Source organism: Engraulis encrasicolus, chromosome 10 (genome assembly GCF_034702125.1).
Source record: "Engraulis encrasicolus isolate BLACKSEA-1 chromosome 10, IST_EnEncr_1.0, whole genome shotgun sequence".
Taxonomy (NCBI): Eukaryota; Metazoa; Chordata; class Actinopteri; order Clupeiformes; family Engraulidae; genus Engraulis; species Engraulis encrasicolus.
The window spans coordinates 15,511,125-15,520,483 of record NC_085866.1 but is presented as its reverse complement, the minus strand read 5'-3'; the positions used below and the strand labels follow the sequence as shown (position 1 = coordinate 15,520,483).

The window sequence follows — 9,359 nt, the reverse complement described above, 5'->3', positions numbered from 1 at the left end:
AATTTTTTATCAAAAGTTCAGGCAGTCAATGGAAAATATTGCTTATTTTACATAATGCCCACTTCTCAAGCAAACATATTCTGCAACAGATGCTGATATGTGGGCAGAAGGCACAGAGGAGGATTTGGTGATGGGCAATTGTCTAATGCAGTGGTTCTCAGCCTTTTTTGAACAAACGCCCCCTTGGCATCATCTCAAGCCTCCCAAACCCCCTGTACCTCATCATAAACCTGACAATGCCCTCCTTGGTATAAAAAAATAAAGGACTAATGTACCCCAAATGGCAACTAAGCACCACCCCCTTTCACCTGTATCCTTCTCTACGCCCTCCCTGGGGGGCCGTACCGCCCCCGTTGAGAAACACTAGTCTAGTGCATGTTTTGTGGCATTAAAGCACAGGCTGAGTTCACTGGTACGCTTCTTCCAGTGCTTTGTTTCGAGGCACTACACGCATTGCCATCACTGGTCTTGTGCACAAAGAACTCGTCTAAAGAGTAAGGATGTCCCTCTTCATCACAGAGCTGGCAGAAAGCTTTTTTTTACACATTTTATTTTAATAAAATATTTAAAGACTTAAACAATGCATTGGGACTTTGTCTCTGTTATGAGCTGGAAAAATGTCTTTACTAACAACAAAAATACTTAACCATCTTGGTATGTTATGCTGCTGAACATAACTTACAGAGGCTTTTGCTTTTCAAAACACCAGAAGGCTTATCAAAAATGTTATCAAAAGTTCAGGCAATCAATGGGAAATATTGCTTATTTTACAAAATGCCCTCTTTTAAAATACATTTATTGTGCAACAGATGCTGATATGTGGGCAGGAAATGAATGCAGCATGACGAGGGGAAGGCACTTGTCTAACGCAAGAGTTAAAGCACAGATCTGAGTTCACTGGTACTCTTCATCCAGTGCGCCATTGCGAGGCACTAAGTACACATTGCCATCGTTTGTCTGCTGGAGAGAGTAGTCATCTAAAGAGTACGGATGTCCCTCCTCGTCACGGAGCTGGGAGAACACTTTGGCATAGAGCTCCGACAGGCGGCACTTGACGATGGCCAGGCTGCGCTGGTAGTCCATGCGCTCGCGGGCCAGGTGCTCCCTCTGGGCGCGCAGCTGCCCCAGCTCGCCCTCCAGGTGCACGATGTTCTCCAGCTTGCGCTTGCGGCAGTTCTGGGCGGCCACCTTGTTCTTGCCGCGCCGCCGGATGTCGCGCACCAGGGCCAGCTGGGCGTCGTTGAGCGTGTACTGGGTGAGCAGCTCGTTGAAGTCGTCCACGGGCAGGTTGACGATCTTCTCCAGCGGGAAGGGGATCTTCAGGGACAGGGCGCGCCGCTCGTCCCGGCTCAGGGGTGCGGGGGCGCTGTGGAGCTTTGGCTTGGAGTAGGAGCCGAGGCTGCTGATGCTGCTGAGGCAGGAGCCTGGTGTGGCCCGGCCTCCTCCACCTGGCATACCGGGGCCGTGGAGGTGCAAGGCAGAGCTGGGTAAGACCTGTGGCTGCTTGTGGTGTGGGTACATGGAGTGCGACTGGTGGTGTTGGTGGATGGAGCTTAGGCTGGGGCCCATGGGGAAATAGGAGGAGGAGGAGGTGGAAGGGGCCCCTGGATAGTGGTTGGCGGAGTGATGCGGGTGGGAGTGGGGATGGTGAGGGTGGTGGTGGTGGTAGTCCATTGGATAGCCAAAGCTATCTCTCACCCTGCAGTGCTCCCCCAGACCGCCCCCCTCCATGTCTCCTTCCGCGTACACCATTCCTGGCTCTGAGCTGACGTACATGGAGATGCTGGTGACCCCGTTCTCTGGCGACGCGAGGGGCGGACTCGAACCCAGGGACAGGCCCGAGTCAGACTCCAAGTCGTCGATTGCTACCTGCTGCTGCTGCTGCTGCTGCTGCTGTGTGTGTTTGCTGTGGTGTGAGTGTGAGTGCCCTATGCTGCTGCTGTCTTTCTCAAAACCGTGGCTGGCACTGGTAGCACCCACCAAGTTCATGTGCTCCAGTATGCTCATCAGCGGGGGCTGCAGGGACTGGCCGCCGCCGCCAGGCAGATACCTGGAGGACAGCTGGCTGCCTGAGTGGGCGTAGTGGGAGTTGTGAGAGTCCATGGCGGGGCCCAGCCGCTGGCATGGCTGCTGCATCACCTCCTGGTAGGAGGAGGAGCCTTCATAGCTCATGGAGGAGACGTCGCCGCACTCCTGCTGGGGGAGCGTTCCGGAGCTGCTTTGGTTCATTCCGTAGCTTCCAGAAGACACTGGAGGCTCCATGTGATGGTACGGGCCCCCGCTCTCATATGGCCCGCCATCATGCTGCACCTCCAGGTCCTGCAATAATACATGATATACAATACAATATGATATACATACTGTATATAGCGGTAATATATAACAAAATATATTAATATATAACACAATATACATGTATATACATGTATATATAGAAATACACCATATAAAAGCCTATATATTGACATTATATTATAATGACATTAATGTGAAAAACCCAGGAGGTGCAATAATGAAGTGGTTAACAACCCATACTGTAATCAATGTTTTAATGTGCACATTGCAGACATACAGAATATCAATATGCACTGATGGGGAACAGAGAATCTAAATATCTATAACATCTAGTTACAGATATTCACTGAAGTATGTGACTTCGATCAGGTGGAGTTAGTTATTGAATGGACTGCACTGAACTGTACAGGTCAAACTTTTTGATTTTGCTAAGCATTGCACGTCATTCTTCAAAAAAGATTTTCTTATGAAAATGACAGCATGATTCATTCTAGTTAAGAGTATATGACAAATTGATGAAGTGATTGCTCTTCTTCATAAGTCATCCGGATTTGAAACACAGGTCCTGCCCACCTGCTCGGTGTGTGTGTGTGTGTGTGCGTGCGGGTGCGTGCGTGGATGCATGCATATGGCTGTGTGTGTGCATACGCTCGTGCCTGCCTGCGTGCGTGTGTTCCTGTGTGCATGTGTGTGTGCATATGCGCGTGTGTGCATGTGTGCCTGTGTGTGTGCACATGCGCGTGTGTGTGCGTGCATGTGTGCCTGTGCTGTGCCATCCGTAGCTTATGCACAGCTCACTTAGCCGTGATCGGGTTACATGCAGACACAGATGGTCATTGTGCGGTGCAGGGGGCTGCCTGCAACGTACAGCACTTGGCCCCCTTTTCTCCTCTCCTCTCCTCTGCTCTTTATCCCCCTATCACTCAATCGGCCCATTGTTGCAGATTTTAGCAGAATGCGTGTTTTGGGGGAGTGCGTTCACAACAGTTTAAATGTTTGTGAAGGATTTATTTTGTCAAAAGTCAGTGAACTCCTGATATTGTCTGCTGCTGCAGGGATCTGCAATGAGTCGATTATGCACAACGGACACTTTTTAATGTGTCGATTATGTCTGCTATTCCATTATGCTTCTTGTGATCCAATTCATTTTTTTCTACAGAATTCATTGATAGCCCTTAAGATGTTCTCTTAGAGTGATAGTTTAATTTGTAAGAAGAGTGCAAACATTGCTTCTTAAGAGAAGCTTGACAATGACCCCTTTATTTTTGGCGTGCTGACGTTTCGGCATTACGCCTTCATCAGAGTAAGTAACCTACCATACAAAAAGTGAACAGGATCATTTATGTGCATTATGAGGCCCTCACCAAACTAAATGATCACTCTAACCCTATTCCTATTTACAAAACAGGTACAGGCCTACAGGCAGCATGACCTTATGAGTAGGGATCTGGAGGTTGCGGTTTCGAATCCCAACCTTACCAGTGGGTGATGCCTCAAGTTCCCTTGTGAGCAAGGCATTTAACCTCCAGGAACTGTACCCAATACCCTAATAAACATGTAAGTTGCTTTGGCTAAACGCATCACCTAATGTAATGTAATGTTTTGTTGTTGTTGTTGTTGTTTTTAAATATTTTTGGGGCCTTTATTATGAAGGGACAGTGGAGAGCAGACAGGAAATGATTGGGAGAGAGAGATGGGGGAGGGCCGGGAAGCAACCCCGGTCGGACGCGAACCGGGGTCCCCATGCGCACGCAAGCCCAAAATGTGGGGTACTTAGCACGCTGCGCCACAGCGCCCCCCGTACTGTAATGTAATGTTAATACTACTTCTAAACCCCCCGTACTGTAATGTAATGTTAATACTACTTCTAAACCCCCCGTACTGTAATGTAATGTTAATACTACTTCTAAACCCCCCGTACTGTAATGTAATGTTAATACTACTTCTAAACCCCCCGTACTGTAATGTAATGTTAATACTACTTCTAAACCCCCCGTACTGTAATGTAATGTTAATACTACTTCTAAACCCCCCGTACTGTAATGTAATGTTAATACTACTTCTAAATGGCATCATGCACATCATCATCTGTCCTCACCACGCCACCACTTATCGCCGCTAGCCACACCTGAACCTGAACAATCCCCCCCAAACAGTCTGCCAAAGGTCAAAGGCCAAAGGGCAAATGCCCTGCTCGCCCCTCCAATGGCTTTGCCCCTGTGTGTACCTCAGTGAAAGCCATCAGCTCCTGCCAGGTGAAGTCCATGTCTGCGTCCTGAGCCTGTCTGTGCATCCGCAGTCCACTGGCACTGAAGGACATCGATGCTCCCCCATTAAGACGTCCGAGGTTTGCCAGCCCCTGGGAGAATGGAAGGACAGTGTATTTATTACATTGCTACATTACATAATGCAATATTGTATTTCACTTATGTTGGTGCTATGTTCATATTGCCAGGTGTAGTGCAAGATGTGTAGTGCCCTGCACACACTACAATTCAGTTTTCTTTGTAGTGTACAATGTGAACATGGTGCTTGATAATGAAGCTGACTTTAACTCTGAGACTCTCCCAAATGTCTTACACAATCACAAATGGTGTGGACTGGCCCTAGCGTGGCCAACCAGTGGGGTACTCGTTTGCCATGCGGTCGACCCGGGTTCGATTCCCAGCCCGGGTCCTTTGCCGACCTTTCCCATCTCTCTTCCCATTCGCTTCCTATCCACCTCTCAAGCGGTCCTATCATCGATGAAGTGGTAAAAGACCCCCACCCCCCCAAAAAAACAAAAACAAATGGTGTTGCCCACAATGCACAGTGCATGTCATGGTGAAGCTATCTAGTGCTGCTAAAGATCTGTTTTTTAAAGTAAATTTAATACACAGAATGTGTTGAGCTCCTTTTACCTCGGCGACCCCTGCTGCAGTAAGAGGCTACGGTGAGATAAGCCAAAGGTGAACTTTGCACCAATGAGCTTCCTACAACACTGTGGCATAAAAGGGAGCTCATCTAATGAGGTTCATCATTGCCTTACCTTGATCTACGTTTGACCATGCACCCGGCTTTGGATGAGCTTGTGAGAGTGAGAGTGTGCGTGTGTGCGTGCGTGCGTGTGTATGTGAATATGCTGCACATGTGTGAGATCTGACTGTAGGTTGTGTTGAGCACCTTTCCTTCTGTGTGTGCATGCGTGTGTGTGTGTGTGTGTGTGTGCGTGTGTGTGCTCGTGTGGCGTGCTTGCGAGAGAGCGAGAGTGTGTGTGCGTGTGCGTGCGTTCGTGCGTGCGTGCGGCGCGCATGTGTTTTCGGGACACTCACCTCACAGTTCTTCCTCAGGGGGAGCATGCAGTTCACTGCTGAGCACATTCAGGCAAGAGTCTTGTTGTGACCAACAGCAGTCCTGTGAACCATCACACACACACACACACACACACACACACACACACACATACACACACGTACAAAAAGCAGAAGCATGTAATCAGCCCCACGCTGAGACCGTTCTCCTCCCTCACAAAGGAGAGAGCGTCTGAGAAAGCCACAGCGAGCTCTAATAAAGTTCTCACCTACACGGCTCACATGAACAACAACAATACCCATGGCTGTAGATGCATGGCCACAAAGACCACAAAGTACATCTTATACAGGACCTGGGAGTTCCAAACCCATGGCCTATATATCATCTCTCTCTAAACTGTTTTCTCATGTTAGTCTTCTGCACTCTGTGGGTGTCTCTCTTCCCGCCGGTTGTAATGTTTGGTGTGAGAGGTTTTTGGAGAGTGTGTTTCTGTGAGTTTCATTGGGCTGGATTCCTCCCGTTCCTCCTATCAGCTGTGCTGTGTGTGGGGCAGCTGTGCCCTTCCCTGATAAGGCAATCTGCTGCACGCCAGCGTGCCACTTCGCTGCCCACCGACCGGAGGATGGAGAATTGACAGCCGAGCCGACACACAGAGCAACGCGTGCATGTGTCAGGAATGACTGACTGAGCTCCATACAAACACATACAGTACATAGGGTTCTATATATGTCAATATGTCTCATATACTGTACAGTATGTCTCTATATAATTCATATGCACAGAGCAATGTATGCATGTGTCAGGAATTACTTATTGAGAGTACTATATATTTAGCTCCATACACACATCTTGTTTAAGAATATATTTTTGGTGTTTAATATGTTTTGAAATACAGTATATGTGATACATTATATTCATCTCACTATATTTAAGTCTGTTATTGATCATGCATGCATGTGTCAGGAATGACTTACTGAACACACACAGGGAGCTATATGCCGATACAGTCTTGTACAATACACATCTCATATGAGAAGAAATGTTTTTTTTCATATATTCATACATTATTTTTTTCTATAATAATTATTTCTAATAATCAGAAGAATTCTTACATTCTTAAGGACCCTAACAATGATTATACATCTCTTTTTATACCATACAAGGTCATTTATAATGTTTTACGAGGCCTGTTTGAGACACCAGGGGAGGTCACTCAGTAACATGCAATGTTTTTGGAGTTGTTTGTAGTTTGCCTGGATCTTGGTTATAAAAAAAAAACCCTTCCCTGTATTTTTCCCCTGCCTTGTTCAATCCAATAAACCTGTTTATTCTCTGCTGAAACTTCTTCCAAAACATCACAATTATGATCATGCCACAGTGACGGTGTGTTTGTTTATGAAAGCTGTATTCCTCCCTGTCTTTCTGCTTTGGAAATGCAAATAAACAGTTTTTTGTTAGTCAAATGGGTTGCATTTCAGGTTTGCAAGCTTCGAGCATAATACCGATTTGGTCTTTAGTTGTGAATAAGATCATAGAAATATTGAAATATTCAAAAAGCTATTTGTAAGCAATGATGAGCAGGCCAGAGCTGACGATGTCTTTTGAATGAAAGGTGAAACATCTTTAAACTTTTAACTTTCGACTAACATGACGTGGATGAATGAGAATCTTCATGTAGACATGACTTAAAAAATATGTTTTCATCTCCTTCGAGAAGAGAATTCCTGAGACTCACCAGCCTCAGTGTTTTAGTGTTTGTCTTCTTCAGTCACTAACAACGTCCTTATACCTTGTAGTGTTGACATCAACACTGAGCTGTCACATCGGAGGTACCGTAGGATGTGGACCCCACTGGATGTGGTCGTGTTGTTTTTAAATCATCAGTAATACCTGTTGCATCACGTAACATCACCCCCAGGCAGCATCATGCGAGACGAGGACTAACATTCACACATCCTGCCCTATACCACGGACTGTGGAAGGTTTCCTTTCTCTGTTTCCCCTTCTTCACAAGAAATACAGCGCAGGCTAACCACCCTGGGTTTCACCATCAAGACCGGTGCGGTGCTACCATCCTGCCTGCCTGCCTGGCCAGCTCGTGGCTCGTTTCTATAGCATATAGTGCTCCTCAGGAATGGACTGTCACCGGCTTGTGAAGATTCTCTTTTATTCAGGCCCTTGTTATTCAAAAGAGATGGGTTGCAGGCAACTGGCCTTCAAGCTCCAAACATAAGTTGGCTATTCTGAACTCTTTTTGAGGTGATAATAACAATAGAATAGATTACAATAGTTACAAAAATTGTACAATAACTTATTGGTCTTGTCTGAAGCACCTATAGCGTAGACTACTTGGACACTATGTGTGGCCCTGTCTGTTTTGGATGTGTGGACCTGCTTCTTAAAATGAAGCCTATATTAAAAATAAAGATATTTTATTCCATGCTAGTGGCTAATTGATTTTATTTGTATTATTATTATTGGCGATAGACTTTTACTTAATCTGTGCCAATTGTCTTAAGACTTTCTCTTCAGGTGTGTTTGTGAATATTTCTGACAGCCATATCCTTATTAAACTGAAAGAAAACAAAATACTGACTGCCCTTTTGAATGGGAAAATTGCATATGCACAACATCCTGGACATGGTAAAGAGTGTCACATAACGAATTGATAATAACAAAAATGTTTTTCATTTTAAAATATTTTTTGAGCTGCAAAAACATATGGGCATAACTAAACAGCGGTAATTCCTCTCTGTGTTTTGACATGAAGGACCACAGTCAGAAGTTAACTTCTTCCATGAAAAAGTTTCCAACATGTCAAAAATGTAAGCCTCATTTATCACAATAATTATATTCAGAAGCAAACACACTTTAAAATACATGTTGACAAGTTCTTAAAACATCGACATGGGTTAAATGCTTACACATCAGAAACAGATATCCAAAGGAAAACTTACCTGTATATCATTTTCTTGATTGTCATGTGCAGGTGAGTCCAGACGAAATCAATCGGTGGAATGTCACATAGTCCTGACAGGCGCAACTGCTCTCACAACTAATTTCTCAAACTTAGAACGAAGAGCCGCACATTTGAATGAGTGGTTGCCTTTCACTGTGAGTTCTGAACTCTAGACAGTGCATGTGCTCTCTCTCTCTCTTTCTTTCTCTCTTTGCTCCCTCCCTCCCTCTCTCTATAGCTGTCCCTCGCTCTCTCTTTCTCACTCGTTCACTCAGTCACTCTCGTTCTCTCTCACACTGCTCTGTGTTTGCTTCTCTGCTCTGGCTGTCACTCGCATAAATGGGATGTGTCTGTGGGCGATGTAAGCAGCTTTCCTGTAAAGCACCCACACCACACTACTTTTTTGGTCCCTTCTACAACAGCAACAACCCCTCCAACCCTCGACTACACTACAGTACGCGACACCACTACACATCTCCTCATTGTCAACACAGCCACACTGTGTAATCAAAGCACTGGGGTGCCTGTACACACGCATATACACACACACACACACACACACATAGACACACACACGCACACACACACTGAGAAACTGAGAAATCACCTACGTACTAAATAATTAATGATTCACAGGTTTGACGCAGTTGTAATTATTATTGGATTGGCTAGTGACCAACATTGTGATGTACGGCTAATCAATTAAGGCAAATTACAACACAAATATTCATATTTTTGTCACAGTTGTGGACAAAACACACATTATGTTTGATAAGGTGTTTCACATGTTGAGATATATGCGTGTGTAGTTTCC

General features: G+C 45.6%; 1 protein-coding gene across 2 annotated transcripts; it reads right to left on the bottom strand.

The window, feature by feature from the left end:
* Positions 1-205: 205 nt before the first annotated feature.
* nfe2 (nuclear factor, erythroid 2) lies at positions 206-8,663 on the bottom strand. Of its 2 annotated transcripts, none has more exons than XM_063209601.1 (4): positions 8,544-8,663; positions 5,607-5,688; positions 4,523-4,654; positions 206-2,319 (listed from the first exon to the last, which is right to left on the bottom strand). In XM_063209601.1, the coding sequence occupies exons 2-4, from the start codon at positions 5,652-5,654 to the stop codon at positions 895-897; spliced, it is 1,605 nt and encodes a 534-aa protein (XP_063065671.1). In that variant the 5' UTR covers positions 5,655-5,688; positions 8,544-8,663; the 3' UTR covers positions 206-894. The 2 variants fall into 2 exon arrangements, with proteins under 2 accessions (XP_063065671.1, XP_063065670.1); XM_063209600.1 differs by lacking the exon at positions 8,544-8,663 and adding an exon at positions 5,855-5,984.
* Positions 8,664-9,359: the final 696 nt, after the last annotated feature.